Raw genomic sequence first — 23,442 nt, 5'->3', positions numbered from 1 at the left:
GCTGCCGCGGGCCCCGCGGAGCAAGACCACCTGTGAGGGCTGCTGAGATTGGCGGAGGCGGTCATGTGGCCGGTCACGTGCTGCAGCGAGCTCCGTCCAAAAGAAAATGGGGTTTGGTGTAAATCTGGGGGTGTAATGTTATCATATATCACGCTACCTCGTAAAACCGACACTGAAAGCTGCCGGACAACAAATCACAGGTCAAAATTATGAGTTCTTCGTATTATGTGAATGCGCTTTTTAGCAAATATACGGCGGGGGCTTCTCTGTTCCAAAATGCCGAGCCGACTTCTTGCTCCTTTGCGCCCAACTCGCAGAGAAGCGGCTACGGGGCGGGAGCCGGCGCCTTCGCTTCCACCGTACCGGGCTTGTACAATGTCAACAGCCCCCTCTATCAGAGCCCCTTCGCGTCCGGGTACGGCCTGGGCGCCGACGCCTACGGCAACCTGCCCTGCGCCTCCTACGACCAAAACATCCCCGGGCTCTGCGGTGACCTCGCCAAAGGCGCTTGCGACAAGGCGGACGAAGGCGCGCTGCACGGCCCGGCCGAGGCCAATTTCCGCATCTACCCCTGGATGCGGTCTTCAGGTAGGCGAAGCAGCTAGGCTGACCGGGTGGGTGGGCGAGCGGGCGGACCGGCAGCGGGGAGCGCCCGGCTGGGGAGCGCGGAGCGCGGAGAGAGGCGACTGCGAGCCGACGGCCCCGTGACTCCTGGCGGCGCTGCCTTTCTGGTTTTAATTAGAGTCAAGGCGCCATAGCGTGGAGAGCCCGTAGCATTGTATGTAAATGAGGCTCATAAAACTTTTTATGACCCAATTAATGGGTTCGATCCTCGTAAATTTATTTAACTCCATTTGCCTTGGAATTTTAACATTTTGTTCGCTATTCTCTCTTTCTCCCTCTTTCTCTCTCCCTTTCTTCTCTCCCTCCCTCCTCCTTTTCCTTTCGGCCTGGCTTCTGTTTTTCAAAAGCAGGAAGAGCCAAACCCTTCATCAGGGCCCCCTAACGCCCCTGTGCCAGGGGCCAGTTAAAGGAGGGGTGGGGAACGAGAGCGGGGACAGGGGGTCGGAGTGCCCATGGAAGGTCCGGCTATGGGGGCGCGGTCTTCTAGGGAGGAAAGGCGCCCCTGGAGTGCGGACCGCCCGAGGGTCACCCACTTGCCTAGCAAGGGGCGGGGGAAGCGGCCCAGCTCGCCTTTGAATGGCAAAAGCGCAGCGTCTCCCACTTGCCCACACTCTATATTTACAATTTCCCTTTGTCAGGGGGAAGCAGGACATTGTGGAAGCCTAGCCGGCTGGAAAGGACGGTTGTAAAGTTGGGATTCTGCGCCTTTCCTCCTCACAGAGCTGCCTGCGCGTCTGGCACCGCAGTTGGGGTCTTCCGCTAACACTCCCGCTCCTCCCCCAGCTCCTTTCGGGGGGCGCGGGTGGAGGGGGGACGCGCGCCCGGGTCAGCGCTGGGGAAAGGTGCGGGCTCTGGGACGGCGGCCTGGCTAATGCACTGTCCTGTCTGTGTCTCTGTTGGTTTATCTGTCCATGTGTCCATGTGTCCTGTCTGCTCCCAGGGCCCGACAGGAAGCGGGGCCGCCAGACCTATACGCGCTACCAGACGCTGGAGCTGGAGAAGGAGTTCCACTTCAACCGCTACCTGACGCGGCGCCGCCGCATCGAGATTGCCCACGCGCTCTGCCTCACCGAGCGCCAGATCAAGATCTGGTTCCAGAACCGCCGCATGAAATGGAAGAAAGAGCATAAGGATGAGGGTCCGGCCACCGCAGCCCCCGAGGGCGCCGTGCCCGCTGCCGCCGCCACCGCCGCCGCCGCCGCCACCGACAAGGCCGACGATGAGGACGAAGATGAAGAAGATGACGACGAAGAGGAGGAGGAATGAGGGGCCAAGTCGGGGCCCTGGCTGCACCAGACAGTCGGGAAAAGCGTCTTTAGAGACTCATTGATTTTATTTACAAAAGTGGAAAAAATAAAAAGAAAACGTAAAAAAACAACAACAAAAAACAGTCCCCAACCTGCACCCATCTGCCCCACGACCCACTCCAGCTCCCATCTTTTCTGGACCGAGCAGCCGCCTAGACTGGGTCCCCTTGGGGCTCTCTCTGCCCCCAAGGATCCCCAGCAGACACCCTCCCTAACCCCAGTCCGACCAGCTCTGCGCTGGCACGGCTAAAATACTACCTAGCACAGGCCTCGGCCAGAGGCACCCCAAACTACCTATGGGCCCATCCCCAGTAGGCCTCCACTCCCAGGAAGACCAGACGTGTCCCAACACTGGCAGACACCCAGCACCTCCCCCATACCGGAAAGGACCTGATTCTCTCAGTACTACCTACTCTCCCAAACTACCTATTTTGTGCTCACTGGCTCGCCTGCTACCTAGTCCCGGCCCCTTCCTCCGCCAGGCCCCTCCTGCTTCTGCCTGGCAGCCTTTGGGGTCCCTGAGGCTGCGTGGAGAAGGGCTGGGGTCCGGGGACCAGGGTATTGGCTTCTATTTAAATTGAAAAATAATATATTTATTCCAAAGCATTCTAAGTGCTGCAACCTAGAATCCCTCCTTCTCTGGCCTGGGCACCCCAAGTGCAGGCCCATTACCCCCACTTCTGGAGGGGAGCATTCCCAAGCTAGCCACAGATCTCTGGGTTAGCTTCTGCTTAGTAGGACTACAGAGATGCTCCCAGCCTTCCTGAACCTTCCCTGGTCCCTGTGTCCTACTGTCCAGCCATGTTGAATATGTACACCCTGACTTTTCCTACAATAGCAAATATTGTATATTTGAACAAGATTTTTTTTTTTTTGTCATTTATATAGTCTTGGAGCTCATTTGTAAGGCAATGTCTTGACTTGGGAAGGATGTGTTAATGGGATGACTTTGTAGCATGGTGTGTTGTCTTGAGCTAACTTTATAGCTGGTGGGGAGGGCTGATGCCCCTCCCAATGCCCTTCATCTCTTGTGTTGTCCTGCGTCCCCCTTGTCCCTGTAGGCTCTAGCTTGGGGTTCCAGGAATGGGAAGGCACACTTCCTGTCTTGCCCAGCTAACCGTGTTTTATGTAACAGAAAAATAAAGATGCTTGGTGACAAAAAAATGTGGACTGCTTTATACAGGGTGCGGAGGGGTGGGGGGGGTAGCTGGGAAAGAGAGGTAAGCCTAGCCAGGGTTTGCTATGTCTGGAAGCCCACAGGGGTTTGGGGGAAGCAAAACTGGAAGGACAAATAGGGTCCAAGTGTTGAGTGTCCATATATTGGTGTAAATGTGTGTCAAGTCCCTTTTTGTGTGGATTCTAAGGTGTGGATTTGTATAGGTATGCGTGTACCTCTTTTTTAATATGTGTATTTTACGTATGTGTGTATTACTGCACAAGTCAGTGATTTTATGTAATTCTGTGTCCAAAATTGAGTGCATGTGTTTCTGGTGTAAATAGATGCACACATTTGTGCCCATAATTGGGTGTGTGCATTTCTGTGTGTCCATGATTGCATATGTGCATTTCTCAGGAGATTTTCATCTTGGTTTTGTGTGTGTGTGTGCAAAACATCTTCCAGATCTCTTGAAAACAGAATTTTCAATGGATACATTATATTCCATGAATCTCCCTTAAAAAAAAAAAAACAAAAAACAAACAAAAAACCCCCCAAAACACCTCTACAAATTCCATGAGGGAATCCAAAATCCACCCTTCCCTCTAAGGCTGTGGGGTGGGCTTGGAAAGGGGTATTACCCTTGCCAGTGATCCCGAATTTTCCATGAGTCCTGAAAAACGGCCCCATGCTAGGAGGGGGGATTCAGGATCTCTGACGCAGCCCCCCTCCCACCCGCATTCAGGCAAAGCCAGGGCGTCCGGGCGCAGCACTGCAACTGAGGGGTATGGGAAGGGCAGGGGTCCGCACAGGCGGGCTGCCGAACCTTGGCGGGGGTGTCCCGGTGCGGGGAAGGTGGAGGGTCTGGGTAGGGGCGAGGGACGATAGGACGAGCGCAGAGTAGTCTGAGCTCGGCAGGCGAAGACCTCGACTCCCGTCTCCTGCCTAGGTTGGGCCCGCTTCTTACTGCTCTTTTAATAAAACCTGGCCCAACTGGGTTTGTAAAACCTGCGGCCCCAAGTCCGGGCGGCCTCGGTGGTAAGATGGCGCCGGTGTAAGAGCTGCCTCCTCTTAGTGATGGGGAAAGGGTCATAAATCCGTTGTTGTTTATGAAAATTTACAACTTTGCAATACAACTTTATGAGTTGTTCGGCCCTTCCATTGGCCGCTGTCGGTCATGTGGATGGGAACCGTGAACATGAACTTTTTTATAATTTCCCTTGCGAGAATAGAGCCGCATTCTTTTGCTCCGCTCCGTCCTGCCTGCTTCGGAGCTCTGCCTTCCAGCCGGGCTTGGCTGCGCTTTGTCCGGCGATGGCGAGCGAGATGAGGCGCTGGCCCGGCCCGGCCCGGCCGCTCCCGCTGGAGGTGGGGCGCGTCCAGTTCCCCGCGCCGCCGCGGCCGCTTTGCAACTCGCAACCTGGCTAATTTCCTGCGTCCTCTGGCACCAGGAAGGAGGACGATTCGTCTCTCCGGCTGCCCAAGCGACAGCTGTCAGAGGGGTAGGAGCTTCTGGGAGCCGCCATCTGAAGGTGAGACATGTGGGGAGACAGGAGCAAAGGTGGTGAGATGGCAGCCAGCGCAGGCGGTGGTGGGAGAGGGCACCCAGGGCGGCTTTGAAGACCCTCGCCCACACTTACCATTCACACTTGTCCCCTCCATCACGCGCGCATGCACACGCGCACGCACGCACACACACACACACACACACACACACACACTCCCCTTTCTCTCTCCTCTCCCTGGCTCACCATGGCAGTAAATGCCAGCCTTCCTTCCGTGGCACAGCTTCCTGGCATGGGGCGGGAGCACTGTGGTCTAGACTCTCTCCTCTTCCCCAGCGACCTTGCCTAGCCCCCAAAAGAGGTGGCCCTGCACTCGGCGTTCCCTACCAGCCTCTCCAGTTTGGATTTTTTTTTTTTTTTCAAATTCATGACCCAGTTGGCTCGACTGAATTCCCCAACAACTGGAGACAGATCCCGATCTGGGGAGGTGGGAAGAGGTGAGGGCAAAGTGAATTAATTAATTGACATGCGTTTTACTGGTATCAACACAACACCTTCTGTTCCAAGGGAATCGGTTTCTGGAGAGAAAGAATGAGGGGAAAAAGCAAACAAAAACTTACTAATTCAGCCAGGTTCCTCTGCTGATTGTCTGCTTGCCTTCACGCGGTTTTCCGATGACAGGGGTGTCTGAAGCGCGGGGAGAGGGACTAGGTGCGTGGGTGGAACTCTGTGCTGGAGGAGAGGATGGGGTTAATTGGCTGGGTGTTGCTTGGCGGGAAGTTTCGGTGCAGAGAATGTAGTGGTGTTATTGAGTGTGGCAGGGGCCGCAGCTAAGGTTGAAGGAAGGACGCAAACCGAGTCTGGGCGATAGGGGGACCCCCCACCCACCTCGGCGCAGCCGCTGGCGACCGCAAGCCCCACTTTCCGCGAGCGGAAAGAGGGACTGTGGAGCCGCCGGGGAGGAAGCACGGAGGGTGCCGTGGGCGTTGGCTTTCTGTGGCGCGGTGGCACAGATCGCGGGTTGGCCTGGGTGCCCCTCGGCCAGATTTGCCCGAGGAGCTTCCCGGGACTGCGACCAGAAACGATCCAGAGGCTCTGGGCTCGAGTTCTTGTTGTTTGTTTTGTGGTTTCGGTTGTTGTTTTCCCACCTTAAGGGAGTACCTTCGTATGCATTAGAAAATTCAGAGGGGGCTGTGGACGTTTGGGACGGCCGCGCGCGCTGTGGGTGCGCTCGGGGCGGATAAAGCGGCGCAATTGCGTCGCAGGGCCGCGGGCAGCCTGACTGCGGCTGCCGCGGGCAGATTATTTATTGCGACCGCGCTGGGCGCTCGCTGCTGCCACGCTGTGGCCGTCGCCGGGACCGACGCCAGCCGCAGCCCCGCGTCGTGCAGCCTGGCGCGACTGCTGCGCGGGCCCCTCAGAGATTCCCAAGCAGGCCGAGGAGAGGGGGGCAAGGGAGGACCCGAGGGGCGGCCTCCCAGAGCCTGTCGGGAACCTCCCCCGCCTTGGCCACCTCTGACAAGAGCTGGACGCCCGACTAGACTCGGGTCCTCCCCCACCCCCAGCGCCGTGGAGACTGGTTGCACAGGCGGCCTGGCACGTCATGGCTGCTTCTGTCCAAACTGCGCGTCCCAAGGCGCCCCCCGGGGCGCACGCTGGTACGGGGAAGGCGCCCGCTTTGGGATTTTGAAATCGGAGAGACCACTCCTGGTCCTGAGGCCTGCAGGCCTGGCTGGCCCTGAGGAGGACTGACTATGGCAAGAAAGGCGGGCTTTGGCGTCAGGCGAGGGCCTGTGACAGGCAGAGGCCGCACCTGTGCGCTGTGGGCTCTGTCCTGGGCTACAGATCCAGGCGGCCCGGGTGGCCCTCAAGGTCCCCCCCACACACCGGCAGGCCGCCCCCCAGGCTGGCGGAGGTCGAGTGGGCAGCCCAGGGAAAGGGCGGACTATGGGGCCCTGCACGCCATCCAGTCCCCTTTGAAGAGCAGCTGAAAGGTAAGTGGACTTTCTCTGTGGCTTTGACCTAGAAGAGAGAGTCCTAGTAGCCATTCTCACTATCCCAGGAGAGTCTCCCTCCAGCGTCTGGGGCTCCTATTCTTGCCTGAGTGTGTCTATGTCTCTCGCTCGCTCTGTTTCTCTCTCTCTCTCTCTCTATATATATATATATAGACACCTAATGCTGGTTGGAGAAATAAATTGGGTCATCGCCAACATAAGATGTACCAGCCTTGGCTAACACATAGAGATTTCAATTTATTTTTTTCTATCTCAGTGCCTGTAGAAGCTAGAAATACAATGTTTTTTTTGGCTCTTAGCTGAGAAATCAAATTCTGTCATTGTCTGGGGTAATTATTAGATCAAAAATCCAAGTCAAACCATAACAAATAATAACCGTGGTATATGGAATAAACTGCCATCAGTCCCAATACTGTGTGAGACCTGGAGGTATGACACAGAAATTATAAATGTAAGCATTTATCAACATCTCCGAACAATTATTTTTGTCTTGAACAACAATCATTTGTTTGAAATCACTGTCATCTAATGGTCTTGTTTAAGAAACAATAACTCAAACATGATTTTCTTTGGACATAGCTTTTAAAAAATAATTCCCTTTAGAATTTTTAACTTGAGTTTTCATTTTCAGCTATCCTGTCCATTTTCTGAGGAAATTCCAGGGAAATGTTACATTCTATCCCCTCCTGCCAGGCCCTTCTTTATATATATGCAAAGGGGAAACTTCCCTAGCTTGGATTGGTTGGGGCACAGGCAGAAGGCTTCTGGGTGCAGCCACCATCGGGTGGGCAGAAGCCATTTTCAGGGGTGCTCGCTAGGTTCTGTGGAAGCCACCAGTAACCCAGTCCTTTCCCAGTTTTCTTCCTTTGAGGGAAGTGAGGGCAGAGGAAAAAATCAAAAAGCAGGGAAGAGATTAAGGAAGTCGTTGGCAGATTCCTAGGAGGGCATTGCTACCCAAGTCCTGAACCCCATGAGCCTGCATTCACCAGAGTTTTACAGATCTTACAAACATCCTCTGGAAATTCAACCAAATTGTATAAATAGTCTTTCTTCAGCCTCCACAGAATTGAGGATTTTAAGGCTAATTCAAGGGTTTTACAAGCCCAACAAATACAGTTGTAAAAATGCCATTGGAAAGATATCACATTTTACAAAATGAGATTGATCAATGTGCTGTAAAAGTCAACTATCTCGAAGGCACACCTATCAAGCAAGGAAAAGCAACCCAGGACAAGCTTTTCACATCCTGTCTGGGGAAGGCCAGGCCTGGGACCACGGTAAAAAGCAATGCAGGCGGTTCCTGGAGCCGATGAAACAGCTATTCCTGGTATTAGAGCAACTGCAGGCGGCAGGCCCCCAACAGTCCCAGGAAAGGCATGGAAAAGGGTACACTCCAGCAAAGTGCGGGCTGTGGGGAGGCCCCCAAACCAAGCACATCAGTGATCTCACAGCCTTGGGACATCCCAGGTGCCCTCTATGCCTGGCTGGGCAGGGACCTTGGGTCGCTGTGCCTCTGAAATGAGGACAGAGATTCCACATCTGGATCTGTCTCAGCTCTGAGCAGTCTGGGTGTCGGGAGGGAGAGTCCCAAGTGCTGGGAGAGGGGAGCAGGTCCCATGGCTGGCTTTGGAGCTCAGTCTCAAGGTTACTCCTCTGTAGGTCCCTTTCTTGTTGAAACCAGTGGTTTCTGGCCTCTCAGTTCCTGGGTTCAAAGATGGGACCAGGACGCACAGCTTGTGGGGTGCTTTGAGGCCATGCAGTCGCTGGCCATTGGAGGGGAGCCCGTCGGAACTCACGTGTTGTCTGTGGGAGGATGGGACCAGTGGGGGAAGACGTTTGGTCCATCCTGGTCAGCTCGAGGTGAGCCTTCTGCACCCGGCGGCAGTGAGGCCCAGGCCCTTGGTGGGTGTGGGGAAGGAGAGCAAGAAGGGATGCACCGACTCCTAAGGTGCAGGAGTGAGGAGCAGGGCGTGAAGGCCTGGTTTCTCAGACCCCCTTCTCTAACTCCGGAACCCGCACCCGCCGGTAGGGGGGTGCAGAGGGAGGGGCAAACTCAGGGCCCTGGCGCGAGGGCAGGCCGACGGGGAGCAAAGCCTTCGTTGTCACCGCCCCTCCGGGCGCGGGGCTGTCAGGTTTCCTGTTTGGAAAGAAAAACCGGCAAAATCGGACCAGGCAAGAAGGGGAGGAGGAAGGAGCGGGCCTGGCGGGGGCCTTTGCGGCGGCCCGGACTCCCGTGTCCCTACCCCCGGCCTGTTTCGCACGCCCCTATCCGGGCTGTGCCCGCCGCTGGCGTTCGGGAGGAGAGCCGGGCCGGCTGGCTGTGCGCGCCCATTAATCTGCCGGGCGGGCGGCGGGCGGCGGGCGGGCGGGCTGGGGGCTGTTTGTAACTTTGCTGCCTCGGTCGCCGCGGTCCCCGGGGAGCGGGCTCCAGCGCTCGCTCCCATTGGCCGCCGCCGCGTCAGCTGGTGCGATTTGCTGCTGTCGCTTTTGGCGTTCGGCCATCCAGAAACAAACCAGTTCGATGACTACTAATAGTTATAGCCAGATGTACTAATACACAACAAATCACAGTCCTGCAGAGGGGCGCGCAAATGAGTTCCTATTTTGTGAATCCCACTTTCCCCGGGAGCCTGCCCAGCGGCCAGGACTCCTTCTTGGGCCAGCTGCCCCTCTACCCGGCCGGCTATGACGCGCTGAGGCCCTTCCCGGCCTCGTACGGGGCGTCGAGCCTCCCGGACAAGACGTACACCTCACCTTGTTTCTACCAACAGTCCAACTCGGTCCTGGCCTGCAACCGGGCGTCCTACGAGTACGGGGCCTCGTGCTTCTATTCTGATAAGGACCTCAGTGGCGCCTCGCCCTCGGGCAGTGGCAAGCAGAGGGGCCCCGGGGACTACCTGCACTTTTCTCCCGAGCAGCAGTACAAACCCGACAGCAGCAGCGTGCCGGGCAAAGCCCTCCATGACGAAGGCACCGACCGGAAGTACACGAGTCCTGTTTACCCCTGGATGCAGCGGATGAACTCCTGCGCGGGTAAGGCATTTCCCTGCTGCCCCCCCAAGAGCGTGGAGGGAGAGGGGGAAAGGGGCAGGGAAAGGAGGTAGGAAGGAGGAGACAGGGAAAGTAGAAAGAGGAAATAGAAAGAAAGGAGGAAAGAATGAACAAAGTTTCCTGGCTTTTTAAAAAAGAGATTAAAACAACAACAACAACAAAAAAAACCAACCCATTTCCAGTGAGGCAACCAAGCTGTGGCAGAGTGAAGGCACTGCACTAGTAGCCATGTAAGGTGACACCTTAGGGGATGGAGAGGGGTCACTGCCACTTTAGGTGAGACTCGGTGACAGGGGCAACCTGAACAGAGAGCTAGGCTGGATGGGAGGGAGTGCCTGCCCACACTTCCCCCTGGTAACACCCTGCTCAGATCCCCAAGCAGAGATGGCCTTCTGCACCCAGCACTAATAACTCCCCTTCACTCCCCAATCCTTCTCCTTTCTGCCTTTCAGAAACCCATATAGGTAGAGGCTCTCACTTGGCTTCTTCTAGTGTCTCCCTAAAGCCTTGGAGGGCCACATCCCCAGCCTCAGGATTTTTTCTTTCTCCTCCCTCCCCTCCTCCCCCTTCCACTCAACTGCTCACTCTTGGCCAACTTCTGCCTCCTTTTGAGGGCCTGCCTGAGTCTCATACACCCAGCTTGGGGGGAGCCCCCCACCCCACCCATGGGCTCCTTTGGCTTCAGAACAGATAGCCCATCACAGTCCTACATTTCCAGAAACCCCAGATGGCCCATAGCTCCATCCCTTTGCCTCTGTTTTCCAAAAAATCGACAGAGAATCCTTGGAGCAGGGCAGAACCTAATGCAGAATTTTAAACTATTAGTGTTTTGCTTTAAGATCCACTTGTTTGTTGTTGTTGTTGTTGTTGTTGTTTTTCCAAGGGAGCTCTGCATTTCTCAGAAGGGCCCCACAATTTGGGGGGAGTTTGCAAAGATTTGAGAGGGCTGACCATTTTTCATCTTAAAACAAACAAACAAACAAAACAACCCATATTGAGTCCTGACACTTCTGGCCACAGTAACACCTTCACAGGGATCGGTGTGTGAATTCCGAGTGTCCATCCTATTCACAGGGTTCCACACCCATCACTTTCAGACACACACCCTACACTCCCACAAAAACACTACTCAGGTACCCTGAATTAAGAATGCTCATTCTGTTCTTCTGCTTGTACTGATTTTCTTACAGAGCAGATTTTACCCAAAACAATAACTTCTCACTCCAGACTGTTTTAGGTGGAAAACATCTCGCTTGGTATGAAATAATCTTCTCCCATCCTACCGGCTTTTGGCCTTAGACATAGCGAAAAGAGGCTGGAGTGGAGGCGGGTGGTTTCCAGTTTAGAGGCCGGGGGCGAAGGGCACGGGTCTGCCTGGTTGGGCTGCCGGGATCCTGGCTCACCGGCGCCCGGCCTTTTCTGCCCGCAGGTGCTGTGTATGGGAGTCACGGGCGCCGAGGCCGCCAGACCTATACGCGCTACCAGACCCTGGAGCTGGAGAAGGAGTTCCACTTCAACCGCTACCTGACGCGGCGCCGCCGCATCGAGATTGCCAACGCGCTCTGCCTCACCGAGCGCCAGATCAAGATCTGGTTCCAGAACCGCCGCATGAAGTGGAAAAAGGAAAATAAACTCATCAATTCCACACAGCCCAGCGGGGAGGACGCTGAGGCAAAGGCGGGCGAGTAAACGCCTGGGCAGGGACCAGGCCAGCGCCGCAACCTCCCTCGGCTTTGCCCCTTTGCCTTCGCCTGCTCCCCAACTTTTCTCCCCCGCCTGCTCCCATCCGGGGGGCTTCTGCAGCTTCAAGGGAGCGGGAGCTTTGCAAACGCCTGAGCATTTATTTCTTACCAAAAAAAAAAAAAAAAATCTACACACAGCCAATCCCAGTGGTGGAACCGGGCGCACTGCACATACAGTCCCGCTCTCCAAGGCTGCCCTAGTCGGCTCCGGATCCCAGGGCGCGCCCCGAATTCGTCCCCGGCTCTTGTGCCAGCGCCTTTGCGTGCCCCTGAGCTTGGGACGCAGGGTTGCTGGAGAGGAAAGAACCTGGGCCGAGCCCCTTTTGGTGTCTGGGCATTTCCGCCTCAGTCCCTCTCCACCAAGTCGCGGAGGTCACCACCGAATCGACTCAGGCCACTGGAAAGAAGGGGCCTAAAGGCTGGGGCCCCAGCACTGCGGTGGCATCCCAGGCCGCTCCTAGACAGGAAGAAGCGTGAGGAACAAAGGGGACCCTGAGACAGCCTAGTCTCTCAGCCCCGCGCGCAACCGTCCGTGGAAGAGAAGCAGCCTCAGCCGAGCCGACCTAACCTGGGCGCGAGCGGAACTTTACAGTTCCCGGAGAGACTGGGCTCCCGAAGGCTCCAGCTCCGGATCCCGAAGGCTCCAGCTCCGGATCCCGGATCCCGGATCCCGGATCCCCGCCTCTGATAGTGCCTGCGCTTCTACCGCAGTGGCTTTCAGGACCTAAGGAGGCGGCTCAGGACCCTGGGAACGGCAAGAGTCCTGGTTTCCAAATGTGCCAGGGGTGCCTGCGACGCTCAGCCTCCAGCGGGAAGTACTCCCCAGGCCTTTCGGCTGTGTTTGTGATTTACTTTCGTCTTTCAGGACCCAGGAAAATATCTACGAAGATACTAGGCACTGCCACGAAATGTTTCCATTAGCACCCTCATCTTACTCCTGGCGGTGTAAGGCAGACCCTAATAATTCGGCCCAAGGATCCCCAGCCTCCCAGCAGCTCCTGTGGCTGCGGGGAGTCTGGGCCCACTCGGTGGGTTCGGCGAGAACCCTCCGACTTGGGGCCCGGCTGCCTCGAGGAAAGGGACCTGGTGGGGAAGATTCTCCAGATTGGATACTTAAAGCAAATCAAATAGCGAACTAATGACACGAAAACCATATTTACACGAAAGAAAAATCGACTCCGGTTATAAAAGTGTATGGAATTTGACCTCGCCTCGGAGAAACACTACACAAAAGCTATCTTTAATAGACGCCTGTCATTTAAGAGCGGCAGGGACGCTGTCCCTCATGCACTCACAGAAAAACAGAGCCGTAATTGTAGCTGCTGCTGCGGGCAGGATTTATTTCTCCAATTGGCTAAATGGCCTCCCCCCTTCCCCGAAGGTGATATCTGTATTTTCAAATTTCAGAGCTGCCGGCACGACGGGCAGAACCAACCCCAACCTCGACACAAAAATAAGAGGGGCTGCACAGCGGGGAAATAAAGTTGTTGTAAATAAAATCCAAGTCACCATCTCCCCCCCAATCCTCTGCATCCTCGCCGGGCGCGCGATCGGCAGCTGACGGCCTCACAATTGGTACATCCTAATGGAACTGCGAGGGAAATGCAATAATTTTGCCATAATGGGCTGTAACCTCAATTCGACCCCGGCCCTTGCAGCCCTGGGTCGGAAGCGGAGCGATGCGCCCTGCCTCCAGCGGGTGGCGCTCGAGTCCGACTGAACGGCGGCGGCGGGTGGCGGGCACGCGCCTGAGGCGCGCGCGCCACCCCTCTCGCCTCCACCCAACTCCCCCATTAGTGCACGAGTTTACCTCTAGAGGTCATCAGGCAGGATTTACGACTGGACAACAAAAGCACGTGATTCGAAGTCGTACCCCATATTTGGGTGCCTACGTAGGAGGGAACCAAGTACATGTCCCAGTCATTTCCATAATTCATCATAAATTGTGCAAGGGTGCTATAGACGCACAAACGACCGCGAGCCACAAATCAAGCACACATATCAAAAAACAAATGAGCTCTTATTTTGTAAACTCATTTTGCGGTCGCTATCCAAATGGCCCGGACTACCAGTTGCATAATTATGGAGATCATAGTTCCGTGAGCGAGCAATTCAGGGACTCGGCGAGCATGCACTCCGGCAGGTACGGCTACGGCTACAATGGCATGGATCTCAGCGTCGGCCGCTCAGGCTCCGGCCACTTTGGCTCCGGGGAGCGCGCCCGCAGCTACGCGGCCGGCGCCAGCGCGGCGCCTGCCGAGCCCAGGTACAGCCAGCCGGCCACGTCCACGCACTCGCCTCCGCCCGACCCGCTGCCCTGCTCCGCCGTGGCCCCCTCGCCCGGCAGCGACAGCCACCACGGCGGGAAAAACTCCCTGGGCAACTCCAGCGGCGCCTCGGCCAACGCCGGCAGCACCCACATCAGCAGCAGAGAGGGGGTTGGCACGGCGTCCGGAGCAGAGGAGGACGCCCCCGCCAGCAGCGAGCAGGCGGGCGCGCAGAGCGAGCCGAGCCCGGCGCCGCCCGCCCAACCCCAGATCTACCCCTGGATGCGCAAGCTGCACATAAGTCATGGTAAAGCCAGCCTTTTTCTAAATCCACGCGGCCGCGGGGGCGCGGCTCTCGGTCCCCCTTCTCTCCTTTACCGCCTTCTCTCCCCATCTTTCTCCTGGTCTTGCCTCTCCCAGCCCTGTGGAGTCTCTCCCCGCCGTTCTCCTTCCCAGCCTTCCTCCTTCCACCTTCTCTTCTCTGCAGTGCCCAACGCTCGCAAGTGGGGGCGGGCGGGGGGTGGTGGGGGAGAAGGGCCGTTGGCCAGGCAAGTTTAGATGTTGAAACGGGGGGGGGGGGAGGAAAAATCCCATATCGAACCCCAGCGCCTCGGAACGCGCTCCCGGGTCAGGCCAGCCGAGCAGGGCGCAGAGAGGTAGAGGATGGCAGTAGGGGCCGTGAATCGGGCTTGTCAGGGCGGATAATTTATGAGGAGGGCTACGCTGGGGAAACAGCGTTACTAATTAGAGTCCCCGAAAAGGGGCTTGGGGGGGTGAATAATCGAGGCGAGAGCCGGCGGGATTCTGAAGTTTGGGAGCAGAAGGGACAGCAGGAAAGGGGAAGAAAAAGAAAGAGGCGCCCCAAGCGTGCAGGCTGGAACAGAAGGCGGCTTGCGGGGCTGGAACTTTAAGGGAGGGTGACCTGGAGGCCACTTGGGCGCTCAGGGAAGGGCCTTGCTTCCCTGGGTTTCTGAGAGGTGGGCTGCCTGGGAGGGCTGTGCCCCGCCTCGGGACTCCAGGGGCAGGGCCAGAGGGCAGGAGAGGGGTGAAGGAAAGCCGGGCGATCCTCCGGGACACGGCTCCAGCCTCAGATGGGCCGATTGTTCCCAGAGTCCAAATTGTATTGTTTTCTCTCTAGAAAGGAAGAGGGAAGGAAATTCGGGAGGGGTGGGCAGGCGAGGAGAGAGGACTTGTTGAGCTTTCCCCCCTGTTCCTGCTCAGGACCCTGGCTCTACTTGGATAACCGGGGGCTGAGGAGTTCGTGGCTAAATCGCTGACCTTTCTGTTGCAGACAACATAGGCGGCCCGGAAGGCAAAAGGGCCCGGACGGCCTACACGCGCTACCAGACCCTGGAGCTGGAGAAGGAGTTCCACTTCAACCGCTACCTGACCCGCCGAAGAAGGATTGAAATAGCACATGCTCTTTGCCTCTCTGAGAGACAAATTAAAATCTGGTTCCAAAACCGGAGAATGAAGTGGAAAAAAGATAATAAGCTGAAAAGCATGAGCATGGCGGCGGCGGGAGGGGCCTTCCGCCCCTGAGTATTTGAGCGTTTAAAGTACTGAGCAGTATTAGCGGATCCCGCGTAGTGTCAGTACTAAGGTGACTTTCTGAAACTCCCTTGTGTTCCTTCTGTGAAGAAGCCCTGTTCTCGTTGCCCTAATTCATCTTTTAATCATGAGCCTGTTTATTGCCATTATAGCGCTTGTATAAGTAGATCTGCTTTCTGTTCATCTCTTTGTCCTGAATGGCTTTGTCTTGAAAAAAAAATAGATGTTTTAACTTATTTATATGAAGCAAGCTGTGTTACTTGAAGTAACTATAACAAAAAAGAGAAAAAAAAACACACAAAAAAGTCCCCTTCAACCTCGTTTAGTGCCAATGTGTGTTGCACTCCAGTTGTTTAACTGTGCATGTGAGTGGAAGTGTTCCTGTCTCAACAGCTCCAAGCTGTTAAAGATATTTTTATTCAAACTACCTATATTCCTTGTGTAATTAATGCTGTTGTAGAGGTGACTTGATGAGACACAACTTAACTTGTTTGACGTGTAGTGACTAGTGGCTCTGTGACGAAAACTGTGACTCCGAGCGGTGTGTCCCTGCGTGCCTTTGTAGGACCCTTTGCACGAACTCTGGAAGTGGCTCTCATAAGCGCAGCTTCAGTGATGTATGTTTTTGTGAACAAAGTTACAAATATTGTCCGAGTCTGGCTGTTTAAGCAAACTGTGATCAGCTTTTTTTTTTTTTTTTGTATTTGTTTTTAAGGAAAAAATACTGACTGGAAACAAAAAAAAAAAATAAACTTTCTATTGTAAGTTCTCTTGGTCTGGTTTGTGCCAAAACAGCAAGCGGCTCTTTCTGCTCTTGTGTCTGTCCAGTGCTGGAAGGCAGTGAGTCTGAGGCTACCTGAGCAGCCTGCCTGTGCAAGGAGACCTCAGACCAACACCCTGACCCGCGACCTTGCTAACTCTGACCCATCAGAGTTCAGGGCAGAAGGTGGAAAATCTGTAGGTGGTTCCAAAGCCTGAGTCCAACCTGCCCATCTCTGAGGAAACCAAGCTAACTTGATGGGTACCAGAAAAAAAAAAAAAAGAAGAAAGAAAAGAAAAAGAAAGAAAGAAAAGAAAAAGGAAAGAAAAGAGGAAGAGAGAGAAAGGAGCAAAAGCACAGGGCTTTGTTAGCTGCCCTCAGGGCCCACACAGAGGCTGCCTCTTTCCTAAGGTCATCCTAGGCCTCCACTTGCTGAAGAGGCTGCTGCGCCAAGCTGTGGCTCCCAGACCCTCTGCCCCTAACCCACCCAGGCACCCCTTCCCCTTCCTCACCCTGAGCCCAGTTGGCTTCTTTTGCTACAATTAATTTGCTACAAATGGAAGGTACTTACCCCATCCTAGCTCGATTGGGAAACTCCTCAGAGCAGCTAAAGTGCAACTAGAGATTTGCACATTTACCGACTGCTTACACTGATGCCGTCTTTCCTTTTAAAAGTTATAAAACAGTAAACTTTATAAGCCCCAGTTCCGGCTATATGACATTTGGGTGCCAAATGAATAGGGTTTTGTCTATGAATTAGATCGTAAAATCATCCATAGCACAGACAGATCGGCTCACTGGCTATAAAACGTCACGTGGGGCCATTAAAGTAAGTTTTATGGTTTTGGGGAGTTGACATCCAACATTATATACCACATAACATATAATCTCACTGACGCTGGACTCCATTTGACTCTTTTGCAGGCTACGTGTGCCGCCTGGTCATTCAAATTGTCAATTTTAGGTCCAGAAGTGTCCAAACCACAAGTTCTCAAAACTCTCTGAAAAATGGCTCCCTCCGAGTTAAGGTAAGCTCGCCTCCTGAGCGCTTTCAAGTTTATTTGTACTCTGAAAACTTTCTTCCTCGATCTCTCTCTCTCTCTCTCTCTCTCTGGTTCAATAACTCTGAGGTTGCCTCTGAATTCAAAAGGGCAGAGCCCACTTCTCCTCTGCCCACATTAGCAGCGCCGGGAGCCAGCTCTGCGGAGGCACCCCGGTGAAAAGCGCCTGTGGCCGCCGCGTCCCCAGGCCTAACTTTAATTGCTGCACTACCGCGAATGTTAATGACTTCCGCTGCGCTCTCCGGCGTGCAAAAGATGATTTTTGTGTGCGAATGGGCCTGTGTGCGGAGCCTTGGCAAGGCCAAGACCCCCATTCCGGGGGCTGGCGGGGCAGACTCGTCGGGGGGCAGCGGGGCCCTAGGGTGGGGGCTGGGAGACAGTGGGGCGCCGGCCACGGGCGCCGAGGGCCGCGCTGCGCTGAGGAGTGCTCGGAGTTTGAAAGAAAGGCCCAGGCAGGGCCGAGGCGGACTCTGGCGGGATTCCTTACGGGGCTGTGGCAATATGTCTTCGCGGGCCGGGGTCATTTGGCAGCCTTGAATTGAGGCGGCTGCCTTCGGGGCCCAGTTTCAGGCCGGCTCGTAAGAGAGCCGGAGGGTGGCAGAGGCCGGCGAGGCGTGGGCCGCACCACCAGGCTGGGCCCCTGGGTGGCCAGGCCGAGCCCAGGACTGTGGGGACTGCGCGTCCCCACCTGGGGGGGGGGAGGGGGAGAGCTCACGACCCCCTCCCCGCCCCCGCCACCCCTCCCCACCCGGGACCAGGCCCTGAACCTTGTTTGCCTGCACGTTCTTTTTTATTTCGGTGGGACTGTTCTCACCCGCCTGTGAGTCTGAAGCAATAAACTTTATGGCCGGATTTAACTTTAGTCTTTGAATCCCCAGGCTAAATGAAAGGAGTTAAAGCGCTTTCTTTTCTTCCGCCTTCCCTTTCTTCTCCCTCTCTTCTTTCCTTTTCCTCTCCTCCTTTGTAGAATTAAGACCTGCAGGCACAGGGCGCTCAAAAGGCAACTTAGGGGTCCCCCTAGGTAACACTAAAGATTAGAGAAATTTACTTCCCCTCAACATACAGACAAATTCTGTCTTCCAAACTGCGCCCTAAAGTTTGGGGGGAAGTCTAGGTGTCTTCAGTGCCCAACTTAAAAGTCCCCAGAGCCATTAGGTTGTTTTTCCTGACACCTCATAAAGGATAGTTTAGGGAAGAAATTGGTCGTTTGTCAGTAGGAGATTTCCGCCTTTCTTTTGTTAGCTGCTCTTTCTGTTTGATCCCAGGAAATTTACATAATCTATGATTTCCAAAACAGTTCCCAATATTGCACCAACAGTGAAGTAAGGTGAAATAAATTTTTCCTGGGTACAATTCCAACTTGGCCTCAGCCACCACCCCCTCTGGCCCAAACCTTCACATTCTTCAGTGCCAAAGTGACTGGGGATGCTGTGGCCTGTGCAGGGGTCTTTCTCTGGATGGGTACCCACCAGAGACCTAGCAGATTCCCCCCACTCAGTCTGAAGAATTAAGCCAAATTCTCCAGCTCAGAAGTGAAATTTAAAAATAGGACCTTCTGTCTCCAAATGCTTTTCTCCTTAGGAGCTGCATAGTTTTCTGCAAGTGCTAATTGGTAATGATATTTGCTAACGGCTTAAAGTGAAAAAAAATTAAGGTATAGTTTGGGAATTTCAACAAACTTCATTGTGCAGAGGCCACTTAAACTCAGCATAAGTCCCATAGTTGTGTCCCCAAATTCAGAGGTCCAAAAAACAAAACTGGGAAGTTTTTTTAAAAAATCAAAACCCTCCCATAAGACCCAGTTCTCTGACATAGTGGCAAGGCAAATCCCTGAAGTCATCCTGCGTGACCTGTTAAAGTACTGGTATTTCAGCACTCAGGAAGATACGTCCACATCTTTGTGGGAACCAGAATATAAACTCTCTTTGGGTTCTCTTTTGTCATTTTGGTGTCTGTGAGAATTCTGGAGTTTTTGTTTTGCTGCTCTGACTTTTGAGTTCTTTACTGGAAAATACTGGCTTAAGGTTTTATTTTAGTTACTCATTTGGTGATCTTGCTTGAGTGATTTCTTGGTGACTAAAATTAGTAGCAGAAAAAAAGAGCGGTAGGGCTCTGGCAGGTTCATTTGAGTAACTTGCCCAAAAGGAAGCGTCCACATCACCTCCATGGCCACATCCCACCCTGGGTGTGGGAATGGGCAGAAAGGCTGTTAGACCGATATCCAGCATTACCTACTGTAGAGAATCTTTCCTGTGAATTGAAAAAAAAAAATGCAGGCTATATATACTGTCAACTTGCTTATTTCTGTCTGTTGTAATCTTCATAAAAGTTCAGAGTTCCTAAGAGAACAGATTAAGTCACAAGGAGTTAAATGAGTTTTTAAAAATACAGCATCCAGTCAGACCTATGTGAGCATTATTGGAGAAATTTTTTTCTTCCTATTTTCATAGGAAACATAATAGAGAGGATGGCTGGTTATCTGCTCATTTTGTAGATAAGTTATTTCTTCTTGTGCCTTCTTTGGTGTTGTTTTGCAGAGGAACTTACTTAGGAAAAAAATCTCTGTCATTAAGGGCTTTATGAAGACATCCAGCCTCAGCCGGTGGCAGAAGTGTCTGTGCTCCTCATCTTGTAAAAGCAGAAGGTGTCCTGTATGTGCAGGGCCTTGTTTGTTTCTACAAGCCGCAGAGGCAATATTTCCTGAACTATAAACATAATAGGAAGCTTCTGGTCACACTTACTTAGGGGTTTGTTAGGGTTTCCATGGTCTAATTTCACAACATTATGCCGAGATTCCTTTTCTCCAGCTCTTTCGCCCGCTTCATTGTTGGCGGCTTTGGAAGAGCGGGACAGAATTTTCTACCAGAAATAGAGTCATGTTCATTTGTTGAGATGTGAAGAGTATTATATCCAAACAATTAGTGAGAGGGAGAGCAAATTACATCCTGAAAGATGGGATATTAAGGAGGAAAACAATCCTTTTAGCTTAAAAGATGCCCTTCAAAGTCTCTCCCCTGCCTTTTGCTCGGGAGTCTGAGGTTTGCCCACCATGGAGAGTGCAGAACGTTGTGGGCTCCATCCCCTTGGCTTCTTAGGCAGAATTTCTTTCTAGTCAATGACAAAACTATAAACGGGGCTTCCAGACAAGGCTGAGGGGGTCAGCCGAGGTTCCCACCCACAGAGGAGAGGGGAACCACAGTCCTGGACGTTCTAAACCCCAGAACTGGAAGATCTGCCTAGGTCTGTTTTGTTTGGTGTTTTTCACAAAGAAAGCTGTCCTTCTTCCACCAGGTCCCCTCCCCATAAACCGGCCTTTTCAATAATAATATTTGTTATGAAGGTTATTGGGTAATTATTGCGATTTTGTGAAGCAGCCCTTGCTGGAGGTGAAGTCTGTCATCGCCTAACAAATGACGCCCGTGCAGTTCACTGCCGGGTTAAGTAAATGCAGAGAAGATAAATCTGCACACCCTAGGAATCGCCAGCAGAGCACGCTTTAGTACAAGTTCACAGTCAACTCGCCTGCCTGGGCCAGCTCTCCCAACAATTAAGGCTGCATCTTTATTTTTAAATAAAGAAAAAAAAATGTCTCCAACTCCTACTGCCTGCTTTCTCCCTGTTTTCTTTTTTCTTTCACTTTTTTTTTGAGGTTTCACCCTCCTATTCCAAATTCTCCCTGTAAATGTGATGATGAGTGATTTTAAAAATAATCTCCCTCATATTTAAGTGCTGACAAAAAGAGGTAGGAGGCTGATTTGACAGGAAACCCAGTCACAAACACCCCAAAATATCCAATTCACCCTCTTACTCCCAAGGGCAGTGACAGAAGCAGGGTGTCCCTGAGATCCTGGGGGGCCCCTTCCCCCTGAAGGAAGAGGCACAGCTTTGTGTATCTTTGTGGCTAGTGCGTTGCAACTGTGGGTCAAAAAGTTGAGGGTCAAAAGTTTATGTTGTGCAGCACTCTTAGTCATCTGTCCAGACAGAGTTTGATGTCAATGTTAGAGCTGCGATCTTGACTATCAGCACAAAAGATAAAATGGCTCGGAGTGACGCGTGTATCATGGTATGGACTCCAGGTGAACCCTAGTGGTTGAATGACCTCAATTACGGAGGAAAGGATAGAAAATTCCTCTTTTCAAGAGTAATACATGCTGTATTTCATCTTGAATTATCGCTCCCATTCTGAGGGAATAGCAGCAGGTAAATAGGCATAGATTACTGAAACACCAACACCTTAGATGTTGGAGAACCAGAAGTCTGTGAGTTTGCCACAAAATTAAAAAGCTCAAAACAAAACTCATCAGTGGACCTTTAAAAACTAATGTAGCAAGTTTTCAAGGTCTCATCATATCTTCAGAGGCAAGAGAACCAGGCAGGACACTTCCTTTATTTGGAAATTGTTATTTTGATTGAACAGTTTCTTTTTCTTTTTCATACATATAATGATCCCTCAAGTGCGTGAGACCAAGGGCAGGCACAGGCACTTCTCCAAAATGTATTCTTTGCAATTTTCAAACACAGAATGTTTTTTCTGAAACCTCCACCCACTAAATGCAAGAGTTCTCAGAGCTGGGAAGGGAAGGAAGGAAGTGGAAATGCTCCCGAAAGGGCAGGATTCTTCCCCCCTCCACCAGGGAGAAAATGCTTATTGGTATCATGAAAATGTTCCTGTTGTTGGAAATTTTTCATTATGTTTCTTGTTAACCCTATACCGAATATAAGAGAAATGCTACAATCTATAAGGGATAACTAAACTGAAAAGAATATGCCATTTGAACAGGAAAATGGAATCCACAAATGCCAGGCCACTTTGTTAAGACCACCGTGAGGGACTTCTCTTCTTCCGAAAATACTCTTTAAAAATACATTTGGAATAAAAACTAAGGAGAGGGGAAGCAAGTTCAGGAGGAAGGGTGGGAGAGTAGAAAAGAAAGGGGTAGTGTGTTAAGGAAGCCAACTGGAACCATGCCTCATGTGTGAATTGCAACTGGAGAACTAAACAATATTTTATTTTTCATGCACCTATATTAGCTGTAAATGTTGGTGCCATTAGAATCTGTTTTCCGGAGGGACATATTGTCCTTTTCTATGTATTGATCTTCAAGTAATCAGAGTAGGAAAACAGGAGAGAAAAATGAAATTTTTTCTACGTTTTCCCTTTTAACTTTAGAGATGAGTTAATTCAACTACTCGGAATGTGGACTCTTGCAGGGATATTTAAGATCATCCCAATATATTCTGGTTGATTGGATTTGCTGGTGCCAGGTACATTTAATGGTAATGTAAATATTTCCTAAGCACCACCTTCATGGAAGCCATCAGATTGCTTCCACTGTGCAATGTGTAAAGTTTTCACTCTGGCCAAGAGCTTGAAGCCAGATGGGGGTGTGCCAGATGAAAACAGAAAAAAGGAAACAACCGTGGTGGTTGTTGTTATAGCAATGAACACTTCACCACATCTGGACTAGCAAAATGAAGAAAACTGAAACCCCCTCTATTACTCACCAAGACAATTATGTGTCTCTTCAAGAAGACCTTGTTATTGTGTTAATGGTTAAAAGCGTGCCACACCTTAGAAACATGTCAACTTCAATAAGCATAGACACCCCTTCGCCAGCTTTAAAGTTTTTTTTTTTTTAAAGTACCTGCAGAAGTTATTGCTTTTGGAGTACCTACCTTTTTTATTTGGAGTTTTATCTTTAGGCCCCTCACACAATTCAGGTTAAAATTCATGTTTAATCCAGATACATATTTCAATCCTTATGTGTGGGTTGTGTGCACTATTGTAAACTACTACAAGGAAACTGCCCCTTGGTGGAATGGCTGATAGAGTGTTGTTTCTCTAAAATCATATGCCTACTGTAGGTCTCAGGAAGTCCTCAAATGCCACCATCAGGCATTTTGAAATTCAGCTATTACCGTGTGCGCTCCAGAGACTTGCTTCAGACAGAGAACAGTCTGGAGAACACTCGCTCTAAAGAACAAAGGACAAATACAGTCAATACATTCCATAACGTTTACATTTCCTTTGCTTTTCCCCTTGGTTTTCCCTGAGAAGGAGTGACCTGGGCAAAGCACCCTGCTCTCTAAAAGACACTGTATAGACCTTTTAGAAGCGCAAAGTCCAAGGCCGAGGTGAACTTCAGGTCAGCGCGTCTAACAAATATGAAAATGTCGGCTAGTGAAGGGCGCGCCTTGTGATTTAACAAAGACTGTCAATGTGTAAGATTAATAAGAAACAAAATGCGCACGGTGTCACTGTTCGGTCACTTTGAAACTTGGGACAGGGTTGCATTCAAGAGGGAAGGCTGTTCCAAATATATTCAAAATGATTCAAATCAGATTCAAACGAGGCTGCAAACACTGCCTCCCTCTTGCCCTCCCTCTCCCTTAGACTCCCTTC

The 23,442-nt window shown here is 52.2% G+C and overlaps 3 protein-coding genes across 3 annotated transcripts; all 3 read left to right on the top strand.

Annotated features, from left to right (window-relative positions):
- Window positions 1-3,088, top strand: HOXA7 (homeobox A7). Its single transcript, XM_080819027.1, has 2 exons — window positions 1-588; window positions 1,565-3,088. Exons 1-2 carry the CDS (start codon window positions 210-212, stop codon window positions 1,888-1,890), a joined length of 705 nt encoding a protein of 234 aa, XP_080675153.1. The 5' UTR covers window positions 1-209; the 3' UTR covers window positions 1,891-3,088.
- A 6,110-nt stretch (window positions 3,089-9,198) lies between these two features.
- Window positions 9,199-11,504, top strand: HOXA6 (homeobox A6; the record flags this gene model as incomplete). Its single annotated transcript, XM_080818981.1, has 2 exons — window positions 9,199-9,640; window positions 11,088-11,504. The coding sequence occupies 2 exons, from the start codon at window positions 9,199-9,201 to the stop codon at window positions 11,345-11,347; spliced, it is 702 nt and encodes a 233-aa protein (XP_080675107.1). The 3' UTR covers window positions 11,348-11,504.
- A 1,908-nt stretch (window positions 11,505-13,412) lies between these two features.
- HOXA5 (homeobox A5) lies at window positions 13,413-16,240 on the top strand (the record flags this gene model as incomplete). Its single annotated transcript, XM_080818980.1, has 2 exons — window positions 13,413-13,974; window positions 14,959-16,240. 2 exons carry the CDS (start codon window positions 13,413-13,415, stop codon window positions 15,207-15,209), a joined length of 813 nt encoding a protein of 270 aa, XP_080675106.1. The 3' UTR covers window positions 15,210-16,240.
- Between the last annotated feature and the right edge of the window lie 7,202 nt (window positions 16,241-23,442).

Source organism: Martes martes (assembly GCF_963455335.1).
Source record: "Martes martes genome assembly, chromosome: 11".
NCBI classification, from domain to species: domain Eukaryota; kingdom Metazoa; phylum Chordata; class Mammalia; order Carnivora; family Mustelidae; genus Martes; species Martes martes.
This window is presented reverse-complemented; position numbering and strand designations above follow the sequence as displayed.